The sequence below is a fragment of the Sorex fumeus genome, unplaced genomic scaffold, assembly GCF_029834395.1.
Source record: "Sorex fumeus unplaced genomic scaffold, SorFum_2.1 ptg000002l, whole genome shotgun sequence".
Taxonomy (NCBI): Eukaryota; Metazoa; Chordata; class Mammalia; order Eulipotyphla; family Soricidae; genus Sorex; species Sorex fumeus.
In genome coordinates, this window is record NW_026606059.1 from 15523325 (window position 1) to 15536789 (window position 13465).

Sequence of the window (13465 nt, forward strand, 5' to 3'; positions counted from 1 at the left end):
TTTTCACTCCTTAGGGTAATGAATATGGTGCTGCTCTCTGATAAAACTAATTCAACATACTTGTCATAGCTGTGGAAGAAGACTTATCAACACCACAACCTGCAAGACCCATAGGTACTACATTTAAGAAAGGTCTTGACGTAATGAATGTGAGACAGTGCCATCTCACTATGTGTGGTAAAAAATACAGACAGTGAGATACAGGCAGTGAGATACTACCAGAGGTGAGGAGCTCGCCTTGCATGTGACCACCCTGGTTAAATCCCCAGCACTCCATAGCACTGTTAGGAGCATTGCTCTATGCACCCTTAGCATAGAGCAAGGAGTAAGTCCTGAGCACTGACAAATGTCTCCCAGAAACCACACACACACACGCACGCACGCACGCACGCACGCACGCACACACATGCACAACATAGCCTGAAAGGAAATAAGAAAGCAATAGATTGATTTGATTCCATACTCCGTGGAATTCCCATAGAACTATCAGCTTCAGACTCCTAAACCAACTCGGAGGTTTCTAGAAACCTACATTCAAATACATGTCCACATGTCTCTCTGTCTGAAAATCCCACAGAAGACCCTCACTAGTTGCTCCATGAAGAATTCGGGGTCCAACAAACTCGAACTTTAGTCCATTAGCACCCTGCAGTTTGACACCGTTTTTTCATTTACATACCCTTTTTTCCCTTAAAATAATCCACAACACTCAACTTTTCACATTTATAATCTTTATAAGTTTTAATGATCAGCTTTTACTTTAAGTGCACTTATTTCCGCGTGTTCTGGGATCATTAATTTTGCCTTCAAATTTCAATGATATGAGAAGCAGTTTTGTTTTAATAAGCATGCAAAGATAAAAAGTAGTAAAAATGTAAAATAAATGGCCCTCCTTCAGGTAAAGAAATTAGGATAAAGTTAATCATTCAACAAAGAAGTTCAGATACTGGGTCATTTTTTTAAAAAATTCCGGATCTCTCTGTTTCCTCACATTGCTCATTAAAAGGTGATTTTTCTAGTGACTTTAACTGTAATAAATTACAATTAAACATGATTGTCTTGCTAGTTTTGTTTAAGAGTTAAAACTTGAAATAAGATTCTCATTTCAATTCTTAATGTTTGTGGCTATTTTAGTGTCTGACATGTTTAATTGCAGTTTGACCTTCATATTTTAATATTTTGATCTTCTACATTTAATATTCCTTTGCCACGGAGGACATGCATACGAAAACAGTAAAATGGAAGTTCTGTGAAATTTTAAATGACAGAATAAATGACACCCAATTGCCATATTTTTTCCATATCTTCACTTTTCTGGTCACGTCTTTGTATCCTTACCAGGAAATCCTACTTTTTTGGGGAAAGATGAGCTTACAAAAGCCAAATCCTTTCATACCATCCCTTGCTATATATAAGTAACTTTGGTTTCCTGCTGATTGCATCTCTCCCATGATTTGCTCAGTGTGGAAAGCTGAGATTTGCAAGAATAAGGAGCACCAAAAGGAGGAAGGAAGGAAGCCAACTCTCCGGGCACGAATTTCTGGTCCTGAAGAGGGTCAGCGGCCAGCCCGGGTCTCACTTGAAGGACGCTCTCACCACCCTGCCTTTGATGGGCTGAGGGGGGCGCCAGTTTCCCACCAGCGGCACCGGGGGCTCGTTCTCGGCGCTGGAGAAGATACTCCTCAGCTTGGCCATCTGTGGGAGAGCAGCAAGGAGGACAGTTAGCACGCGCGGGCACTCTGCCACCCAGACCTAGAAATCCCAGGCCGACCGCAGCATCTGCTTCCAATTTCAAGTCTGATGTTAGCCACCCGCTGCTGCAGAAGAGGAATCTTTTATTTGTTGAAGTCCCTTCTTCAGAATTCTATACCGGATCATCGTGTCCTCCTTTCCGTAAGGGATCAAATGTGCGGAGACTGACAATATTACCAGAGCTGTGATATGGAAAGTTGCACAGGCCTTTTATTCCTTTATTTTGGGGGAATTGAAGATTAGAGTCACACTACATTTCAGATTTTAAGAACTGCTATTTTCCTTGAGAACAGTTTTTGAATTCTCTTCGAAAGCCCTGCATTTTTATAGCAAGCTGCTTTTAGTTTCACACCTTTAAAAAATTCATTCCCTTTTCAAAATATTTATACTCCTTTTTAAAAAAGTTCTAGTCCTGTGCCAGAATTTTAGTTCATATAGCAGGTAAGGCGCCTGTTTGCACACAACCGACCTGGGTTAGGTCCCTGGTATCACACATGGTCCCAAGCACAGACATCCCTGAGATTATCCCTGGGATAAGCCATGAACACAGCTGAGTGTTATCCAATGACCAAAAAAATTGTTTAACAAAATATTTTACTCCTTAAAAAATTCATTTCCCCTTCAAAATATTTTATTCTAAAAGTAATTAAAATTAATACTTATTTATTGCCAGAATCAACCATTAAGTCTGATTAAAATGCTCTTGTAAAATTGAGGTCACAACTGGCAGAAATACAAAAATTGTTCCATTGGTTATAGAAGACATATTAATAATTAGGTAAAGGTGGTAAACTGATTTTACCATTGAATTTCATGAACTAGGTTGAGATGCCCTGTGTTGTCCACTTGCTTTAATCTATTCTTCTCCATATACCTACCCATCACGTTTCTCTCCAACAGCCTTTTCTTGAACTTCTCTTTAATAAATGCTGCAAGGAGAGTCTTTTTATGCAAACATAACAAAGGAAATTTTAAACAGTGGGGTACGGAGACAGATGAAGATTGGAATCTTAGATCGCGCACCTGGCTTGTGCTCATGGGGGAACTACTTAATCTTTTTGAACCCTGATGTGCTTATCTGGAAAGCTGAATAGATGCACACACATCACAAGGATGCTAAATAGCGTCCATTGGTAGCAATTTTCACTAGCATCTCCCATCCCTCTATCTACCTAAACAATGTGAAGGTCCTCTGAATGAATAACAACTCACTTGTGTTCACCTATACACCGGGATGTTTCTAGAGCAAAGACTTTGTTATTGTTGAAAGTAATACTTCGTAAAAAAGAGTTTGTGCTATCCTCTTTGGTAGTAACATTTTAGAAATCCAATAGGCTGGCTGTAAGGAAGAAGAATGAAATGAGATTTTGAGATTTCTAGGTAGAGAGCTGTTCAGTATGCATCTACTTAGCAACAATATAGATGAATAGAGAGAGAGATTGATATAGATATAGATGTATGATATCTATTTCAATTTGGCATCTGAGTTGAAATGTAGCTACTGGACTGCTCTATTCGCGGTGTGTTCACAGCCGCCTCCTCCTACCTGGTCAGAGCTCACGGTCATGGGCTCCTTGAGCAGGATCCACACGATGCACTCCTCACAGGGGGGCGTGGTGAAGGAGCCATGGTAGGACCAATAGTCACGGCAAGCCGGGAACAGGCAGGACGGGTCAAAGTTGATGAAAGGCGCCTCCTTGCCCTGAAGGAGAGCAGAACCCCCAAACCCCTTGGCACCTATTTCAGCCAGAAAGGACTTCCATTCCGTGACCATGGATTTCAAATGCAATAGAGAAAAAGAACTTTCCAGCAAAGCATGTGGTTTTATGAAGCAAAGAGCCAAGTTGGTTTGTGTGTTATGACTCTTATTGGCACAGTCCTTGCAATATTTTATTCCTCACCGGTTGTCAGTAGAGCTGTAAATCTAATATTTCTCAAGGAAAAAGAGAAACCCACAGTAAAAGGTAACAGGAATATCTCTTTGGAACTGAATGCCTTGGTCCTCCATGATTTTTTAAAGACTTTATCCTTCCCAAATATTTGAATATTTGCTTTGGTGGTTAAAACATACTGGCATTTGTTTAGAATGGCTCAAAGGTCATTAAAATTGGTTGGTTAACTGGAAAGGTCCACTCTTTTTTGTTGCTGTTTTATTTTGTTTGTTTTGTTTGGGGGTCGCATTCAGTGATACTCAGGGGGGTACTCCTGGCCCTAAACTCAGGGCTCATTCCTGGCAGGCTTAAGGGACTATATTGGGTGCTAGGGTTTGCACCCAAATAGGCCTCATGCAAGGCAAGTGCCCTGCCAGCTGTGCTATCTCTCTGGCCCCAGACAGGTCTGCTCATAAGATTTTAAATACATAGGTTCTTCCCAGGAAGGAAAGGGAAATGTAAGAACACAAACATTTGTTCCCTCTGCTAGTGTGCATGTGTGCTGTGTTTGTGTGACGGAGGAGGGAGAGTGGCACTAAACACTCAATTACTCTCATTCACTGCAGTGAGAAAGTGAGGCTTAAATGAGCTCATGTATGTGAGATTACTCTAAAACCATAAACCCTACACATACAAAGATAATTTGGATGTATATGTATACTTAACATATTCATGAAACTTAGTAGATACAGATTTTAAATCTTAAACTTAATAGTTTTACTGAAATAAACCTCACATACATATTTTTTAAATAGCTTATGCTAATTTTTCCCTAAGAATGAAACTGAGGTTTTTGTTGGTTTTTTACCTTTGTCTTAATTTTGTCCAATGCATCAAGGACCAGCTGGAACTCGCCTTTCTCACGTCCTATCTGAAAAAAAAAATAGAAAACAGAAAACTCTTAATTATATCTCTCCCTACTTCATAATTTAGGATTGCCTTGAAAACTGATTTTGATCCAGTCATCTACAACTAGTATTTATAAATCTGCCAGAATATCTTGTATTTAAGCAAGCTTCAGCGAAAACATCAGTTTATCCCCCTTCTCCTAAGATTTCAGAGTATGTATTTTCTAAGCTAAACTTAGACTACAGGCCTTTGATGTAAAAACCACAAAATTATATATGATGGTCTACTTCTACATCTTCAGCCTTCTCTGTAAAGTCATTCTACTATTTTAGTAGAATTAGAATTGGATGGCCTCAATGTACCTAAACCTGAACTAATTGTCTTTCTATGTAAATCCTCTTCACTTCTTGTTATGCTGTGTTTAGACACTGCAAATGACACAGTGAATTCAAAATATAAAACAAATTAGGTCATTCAAAACAAAAGATGCTAGATTTTCACCTCTGGCTTACATCTAGATTATGTTACCACTAAATTCGTGTGTAATCACACTAAGTCCTCTTTAAACCAAGGTTGGCTCAACATCACACACATTCCATGTCTCTGGCAGCCCAGGATCATATGAGTGGTGGCCACCCTAAGCTGAGGAGATGTCCAGCCAAGAACTTGGCATCCCAGGGGTACCCAGCTTTGGCTTTTCTGGTTTCCACTGGAATTGAAATGAAGTAGAAGGGAAGAATTCTGAAATGCTGCTGTTGCCTTTGGTGCCATCAACACTCTGGTCTTCACTGCAAACCCTCACCACTACCACCCTCGTCCCACATACACACATTCATAAATGCATTCCAGATCTTGAAAAAATTTAGACACGCTAGTGACAGAATATGACCAAAGGTGCACTTTTAAGTGAAAGCAAAACATTTTGAACTGATGTTCATAAAAATATCTCTATTATTTGCATGTATACTGGAATACTATACTATAAAACCCAGCTCCCGGAAGAGAACAACACAGTCTCCTGCCCCTGTGCCTGGCTGTCCTCACTGGGGCCCCTTGGAGGGAAGCTGGTTGAGTTTCCCTCCCCGCCCTGACCAGGGCTCCGGCCTCCGAAGACCTCCAGAACCAGTCACCACCATGCTGAGACAACGCTCCATGCACATGAAGGTACCGGCAGAGGAACAAAGGCACGCAGGTCCCAGGGCTGAGATCTCCAAGCCTGCTCAGATCAGGGCTGAGCATCCTCCACCCAGATCTTCCATATTCCAGTAGGCAGGGGTCACACCCACCAACTGGCCCCCTGGCACTGTGTAATCCCATCAACGGCCAAGACCCAAAGACTATGCAGCGACATCTTATTATCTCATTCTTACTTTGGACAAACAGGCAGGCTACTGAATGTAACCTGCCCACACGGCAGAATCTGGCAAACTCCCCGTGGCGTACCCAATATGCCAAATACCAGTAACAATGATAGGTCACATTCTCCTAAACCTGAAAGAGCTTTGATATGGCACTTTTTAAAAAATCTCAGGGCTAGGACAAAGGAGATGTTACTGGGGCCTGCTCGAGGCAATCTACGAACAACAGGATGGTCGTGATCGTGATCATCGTGATACTGGAATTTCTCTTTCCCCATCAAGCAAATGGAGGAAGTAAAACTCACACTATCCTTTGCAAGGTAAAGAACCCTTTTTTTTCTATTGGAAGAAAATATATGGCTAATCTTTACCTTCAGGAAAACGCCAACCACAGCTATTCCATCGGGTTGCTTCAGAGCTTCTCCAAAAGTGTTATACTTCGGATTCCAGTGAACCAGATGAAGCTGAAATCAGAGAATACAGGTTTAAGGGTGAACATATGACTAAAAGGTAAAATGTAAGGTTGAAAAATAAGTTCCTCGAGTGAGTAAGCAAGTATAAAATTATTTGGATAAACTCCAAAATTCGACAGTCTCATAAAGGTTAACAAAATTCTAAGTATGACCATGAATATTTTTGTAAAATTGTAATGGTTCAAATAAAATAAATTTAGGTTAAATAATTTAGACTTTAAATGAACAACCAATAAAATTTGAAGTTTAGGTAAAACAGGCTTTTTTTTAAATCTCATAAGGTAGAGCTCCAGATCTAGCACTCATCCTCCTTCCTTCCCCTTCCTTCCTTCCTTCCTTCCTTCCTTCCTTCCTTCCTTCCTTCCTTCCTTCCTTCCCTCCCTCCCTCTCTCTCTTTTCTCTTTCTTTCTTTCTTTATTTCTTTCTTTCTTTCTTTCTTTCTTTCTTTCTTTCATTTTGCCCCATATCTGGTGATGCTCAGGGCTTATTCCCGGCTCCGCACTCAGGGATCACTCCTGGTGGTGTTCAGTGGACAGTATGAAATGCTGGAGATCAAACCTGGGTGGGCCATGTGCAAGACAAACACTGTATCCCACTATTTTTCTCATGTATAACTTGTAGAGTTACTGAGGGAGAATTTCAAATGAGTTAACACTTGTAAGTACTTAATAAGTGTTTGTGTCCTTTATCTTTTCTGTTCCATGCAAGACCCTGATCTTTTTCTATTCAGCTGCTATCGAATCTCTTAAAACAGCCTCGAAAGTCTTTATACATGATGCTAACATATCTATAGCATACTCTCTTTTAAGTGTCTAGTTTAGCAGCTTGCACTTATACTAAAACTACTATAGTTCTTTTCCCAACTACATGCTTGAGGCAATAGCAATAGATACTGGAGTATTGCTTTTCAGTTTTTGATTTTCACTGTGTGCAACCGGGAGTGGATTATGACATTCCTCCTACCTCCGCTGCATACTTGACTCCATCCACAGTGTGCTCTGAGCCATGATCATCCGAAGATCCCCAGTGAAGATGAAACTGGCGAAGCCGGTATGGTCCAGTAAGAGGACCACCTCTCAGCACTGTGATTCAAAGGAACAAGGGAACAGTGAACTCTCACTTTTATTAATACAGAGCTCTGCCTTTAACACATGCTGTAAGAGCCCAGCATTGATAAGTACAAGGTGGTCAGTATGCTGGTCAATTGGTTTACCCAAGCATGGGGTTATCTTTCTTACAATATAAAGGATTGAGCTATATAAAAGTGTCTCTTCTCTGCCTTCTTTTGTTTCATTAGTTCTAAATGACAGTTTAACATTTCTAGAAAAGAGATGAAAATTACAGAGAGGTATAAGGATGTAGACAAAGATGGAGTCACAATCCTGTGAAAAGTTCTTTTGCAACCATGAAGTCAGGCGTTTTCCAGATATATGTGTTCAACTTATTAGGACAATTTATGTGAAACTCTAAATGCTCATATAGAACAATCTTTTAGAAACTGTTTAATTTTGCTTTTCCTTCAAATTGGAAATAGATTTAAATGGGGAAAAGAGTAAACCACTGTAGACAGCAACATAAAGTTATTATTTAAAAATATAAATTCTTTATCCTATTTCTTAGAACATTCAAGGAGGTTAAAATTAGTATTTTATTTCTCTTTACTAAAACATCATTGGAAGTATTGATTTGTATACATCAATAAGTACAACTTTAACTATTTTTAAAAGCATGATTATAAGAATCATATTGTATATTGAGCATTACAATATGAAAGTAAGATTCTCTTTTGCTTAATTTACAGTGCAACAGACATTTCTAGTCAGTTTTTTTTTTTTATTTCACTGATTTGCTTAATTGTGTAGGTGAATAAAGTTATCTTTTGTTTGTTGACTTTGGGCTACATCTGGATGCCTAGGGATTACTCCTTTTGAGGTGCTCAGTGATTCCTCAGCACCTTCCTCAGGGAGGTGCTCAGAGACCAAATGCAGTGCCAGATCTCCAACCTGGGTTGGTCAAATGCAAAGCCAGAAGCTTCCCGACTGTACTATCTCTTCAGCCCTGATACTTTTAACATGTGATTTTCATTTCACATATTTTACATAGGAACAAATTGTCAGATACTTCCAAAACTCTCTCCAAGAGAATTAATCAGATAAACACTCCATTGAAGCACTGAAGGCAACTCTTCTTCACTCATATAATGGCTCTATTCTCTCCCCTGGAGTAGCCTCTACCCTAAGACAAGGGGAAGAAAGTGCCTACTTTGTTTCTCTGCTGTGTTCTGCTTTCTAGAATGGAATCATGGCCAAACACAGAAGGAGAGCCTCCCTCTGCAGACTTTGGTCAGAATCCGCAAGAACTTTTCTGTTCAGTGAAGAGTATTCATTTGAATTCAGAACTACCACCTTCATTCCAAGCTCCATTTTGTTTTGTTTTGTTTCGGTTTGGGGGCCACACCCAGGGATGTTCAGGGGTTACTCCTGGTTCGTGCCCAGAAATTACTCCTCGGGGTACTCAGGAGACTGTATGGGATGCCGGGATTTAAACCTGGGTGGGCTGCATACAGAAAACCAGCTCTCTACAGTGCCCTCAAGCTCCATTTTAAGAAAACACTGCAAGCTTTTAACTTGAGCCTACGTCTACCTAAGGTTAGAAGGTGAGACATACTTCTTTGATATCTGAATACTGTTAGCTGCTCTAGCCAAGCCAAACATCAACTCTGTTTTCAGAGATAAAACACCTCCTGTCCCCACTAATTCTCTTATTGAGTCCTCAATGTTGAAAATGTGAGGTTAGGGTCATACTCACTTGACCTATCATAGGTGTCATCAAATACCACCCTGCAGGTCTTCCCATTGTTCAAGATGGTCTTGGCAGAGCCGGGGTCATAAGCTGTGGACCACGGCTGCAGAGAGGGGTCATACTTGATGTCCTTAGTATGCAGCTCGATGGGGGATTGGTTGTCTCCCTTGGCAATGGGGTAAAGTTCGTGCCAATGGTCAGGACCTACAGAATCAAGGAGAGGGGACTGAGTTACTTGGGAAAGTCATCCAAATCCTCTTTGTGATGGATAAAACCAGCACAGTACTCAGAGGCTGTGTATTTTGTGGTTATGGAAAGGTCTTGGATTTCTGGTTGGGTGACACAGTGCTTTTCGTATTTGAGACCTGTTCATAATGTTAAGACTGTATATGAAGATGGTAGCTGTACTTGACCCCTGCTTGCTCAAGAAGATAACCTCAAGGACTAACTTTTGAAGGGATCTTTGTTTCAGCAGTGCTGAATCTATCATACAGTTAGAAAAGAATAACAGACCACATTTGATTTTCTGACACACCCTTCTTCCTTTTCTCCAGAATAGGAAGCAGAAGACAGAGCTGAGATTTACCAGTACCCCTGGCTCAGAGAAGTCAAGCTTTTGCCCAGTATCATAGCGTGAAGGACAAGTAGAACTGGCCCTCTGCCGATACAGTGTGGTTTTGGGTAAAGCTAGGAGCCTCTCTGGGCTTCTGTTTTTGCCCCGTGGAAGCAATACCAGCTCCATGCAAGGAGAACTGAAGGGGATGAAAGTAAAAGGGTGAGTAGCAACTGGCCTTTGGAAGAGCTCAGTAAACTCCAGTCTCCATCAAACTCCTCTGCCCAGATTTTCACACGCAGCCCTGATGCCCTGGGTGCCCTGGGTGTTCACTGGCTTGCACATTGCCTGGGTTCCTCTGATCTGTTGGGGAATGGGGGGACCCCCGGCTGCCCATACTCACCATTGTGGCTGGCGTAGCCCCACTCCTTGGCCATGGTCGGTCCTACACCGGGCACTGGACAGCTTCTGACTCCTCTTCCCAGCGCGGTGCAGAATCCCTCAGAGCTCACGCCTTTTATAATTGTCCCCCCACACATCGCATGGCCTTATTAGGTCAGCGAGGGTGGGGCGGAGGGTCTAAACGGGATTGGGATGGTATTTGGAAGGCCGCGTGGGGGAAGCAGCCAATGAATTCCCAGAGCTGGACAGCGGTCGGGGAAGGGGGGTGGGGAGGGGTGGGATGAGCAGAGGGCGCGCACCCCCACCCCTTCCTGTCCTCTCCCCGGAATCTGGGGAAAGGTTCCTTCCACCCATCTCTCCCCCCACCCCCTTCCCCAACAACTACAGGATTTTTCAAACCCTCGGGGCAGGAAGGCGCGTGACTTTGGCTTCTTTCCTGCCTCCTTCCTCGCTGCCGTTTCGGGTTTTTGAAGATGCTTAGATGCGTGGCTGTGCTTTGCCTGCCCCGCGGCGGTGCTCGCAGCAGCGTTTCTTAGACGTCCGGCGGCGGCGCCGGCCGCTTTGCAGTGACCTCGGCTCCCACGGTCGGATGCAAGTGGCGGCAAAGAACAGGCTGAGCTCACTGAGCCCGGTGCGACTTCGCCGGCAGACCCGGCGAGGATGCAGGGGGAGAGCCGGGCGGGACCTTCTCTGACTTGCAGATCCTCAAGGAGCCGCAGCCTGGCCGGGTTCCCGCACTCGCCCAGGTTGCAGGAGCCCCTGGCGGCGTCTGGGGGAGCACCCGGACTTAGGGTGCCTCTTAGGGGGCCACGGGAGCCGAGCACGGGTCTAAGGCACCTCTACTCCGAGCTCTGACCTCCGCCGCTCCCGAGCGGAAAGTGAGTCTTGCTAAAACGTGTAACTTCGGGGTTGGAGCGATAGAACAGTGGTAACACACACACACACACACACACACACACACACACACACACAGTCACACACAGTCACACACTCACACACACGCCCTCCTGGATCCTCCCCCAAGGTCCCCTGATCCTTCAGTGCAGAGTCTGAGCACCCCCCTTTATTTCAAGGGGCGTGTCTCCACCCGAAATAAAATTCAACGTGTAACTTCCCTCTCCAAGACATAATGGAAGACTGGAAGAAAATGACAAAGAAAAGATTTTCTAAACTGTTTTTTATAGATTTCTCTCCCTGTCATGTTGTTTTGTAATAAATACCACGAACCACCCAGAATAGGGCTTCCCCCCCGCAAGTATGAGCAAATCAACGATGGATCTTTAAATGCCTGATTATGATTCACGTTGAAAAAAATTAAACTTAATGACTCTCCATAATTCTAAATGAATACTACAAATTTTCTTTATTCTAAGTCGGTAGTATTTTTTTAAGGCAATGAAAAATAAATGTAGTTCTCTTGGCTGGAATATGCATTTCTTAATTACTTTTTTAAAAAAATTGATTCTGGTATTTTGTATTGGAGGAATACAAAACTTGAAAAGGAAATCTCTCATCCTATAAACTTAGCTCATCCCCCAGGCATGTGGAAACACTAACCCCAGTCCCAACCTGGGCGCCAGGAGTCATTCATTCCCTAAAGTATTTTCGTGACAGGGTTTATTTGATCCACACAGTAGCAGTGTGGAATCAAGAACCGAGATGGTTGGGATAATCTGAGTAGGCAACAAAGCAAACGCCCTTGGACTCTCAGCTCTAGTATGTGGGTCCCGGATCAGAATGCTACTGAGTTGGCAGGCTTAAACCAGTTGTCTGCTCCTCTGCCATGCTGTGCTTCTGCTCTTTATGATTAGTGGAGGTGTTCTAGTTTTTTTCTTGAGTGTGAACTTATTTTTATTAATCAATAATCATTCTTTTTCAATTCCTTATGCTCCAAAACACTCTCTCTCTCTCTCTCTCTCTTTCTCTCTCTCTCTCTTGTTTGTGTAGCTCAAAGATTAGTGACTGGGACCAGAGTAATAGTACAGCTGCTAGGGCATTTGCCTTGCATGAATCTGTCCCGGGTTCCATCTCCGGCATCCCGCATGGTACTCTGAGCCTTCCAGGAATCATTCCTGAGGGCCAGAAGTAAGCCCTGACACTGCTGGGAGTGACCCCCAAAATAAAAACCAAAAAAAAGAAAAAAAAAGTGGTAACTAAATTAAATTGTACTTGATACTGTAGAAGTACAGATAAAGTCTTTAATAAGTCTTTCTACTAGGTGAAGACAAGGGACAGGACATACAACATAGAGTTTCTGCTTAGTCGCGGAAGTTTTAAAGACAAACCATTCTAATTTCATTATAAGAAATGGAAAGTTGTATATAATAAAGATTAGGTAGCACTACACTATAGCACTGTTCTCCCATTGCTCGTCGATTTATTCGAGCGGGCCCAGTAACGTCTCCATTGTGAGACTTGTTGTTACTGTGTTTGGCATATCGAATACGTCACAGGGAGCTTACCAGGCTTTGCAGAGCAGGCAAAATAATCTCGGTAGCTTGCCGGGCTCTCCAAGAGGGGCAGAGGAATTGGACCCAATTCAGCCAGGCCGGCTGCGTGCAAGGCATACGCCCTACCCACTGTGCTATTGCTCCAGTCCAAAGATTAGGTAAAGCGAAATATTTGCAGAGTGAAATATTTGATAGTTTGAGGTATGTGGTCTTGAAAACTTATTATTGGTGTAGACACAATTCATTTTTAATTTGTTGTGTGGCAGTTAATAAAAATGATAATTTTAAGACAATTTATCAAATCATATCATTTTAGATCAAAATATATTTCTCAGTAACCACAAATTGTCTGCATCTTAATTGATTTAATCCAGGATATTTATCTATAAATTTTGAAATTCCCTTAAAATAGAGCAAAATATAATTCTAGATTGTTCCCAAGATTTTTTAGATTTCCACACTTGGCTTAAAAGAGAAAATCATTAGGTACACATGGAGATAAATATGCTTGAAAAAAAGAACTAAGAATGATTAACTAAAAAACTTTGCTAAAAGATTGACAAAGTTCTTCCCAGTACTATTAGTGGAAATTTGATTCATTGAACAATTTGTAGGATTTTTCTGCAAAAAAAAATTAGAGGAAGGGGAGGGAGAGAGGGAAAGAGAGAGAGGGAGAGAGAGAGAGAGAGAGAGAGAGAGAAGAAACCAAGGAAGAAAACAACTTTTTACTTAGGGGAGAGAAGGAAGTATCTGAATTTTGGAGTGTCAAATATGCCGTGTGTTAAAATGGTAAACTTGAAATATCCAAGGACATAAAGTTTAACTGCTATATATAACATGTCTTTTGCCTTTCTCCCTGACATTTTTCCCCAACAAAATGTTAACAAGGAGCTTT

At 42.0% G+C, this 13465-nt stretch overlaps 1 protein-coding gene across 1 annotated transcript; it reads right to left on the reverse strand.

The window, feature by feature from the left end:
• Positions 1-722: 722 nt before the first annotated feature.
• On the reverse strand, positions 723-10269 carry CA3 (carbonic anhydrase 3). Its single transcript, XM_056109944.1, has 7 exons — positions 10122-10269; positions 9172-9369; positions 7327-7445; positions 6262-6354; positions 4492-4554; positions 3299-3454; positions 723-1695 (listed from the first exon to the last, which is right to left on the reverse strand). Exons 1-7 carry the CDS (start codon positions 10255-10257, stop codon positions 1576-1578), a joined length of 885 nt encoding a protein of 294 aa, XP_055965919.1. The 5' UTR covers positions 10258-10269; the 3' UTR covers positions 723-1575.
• Positions 10270-13465: the final 3196 nt, after the last annotated feature.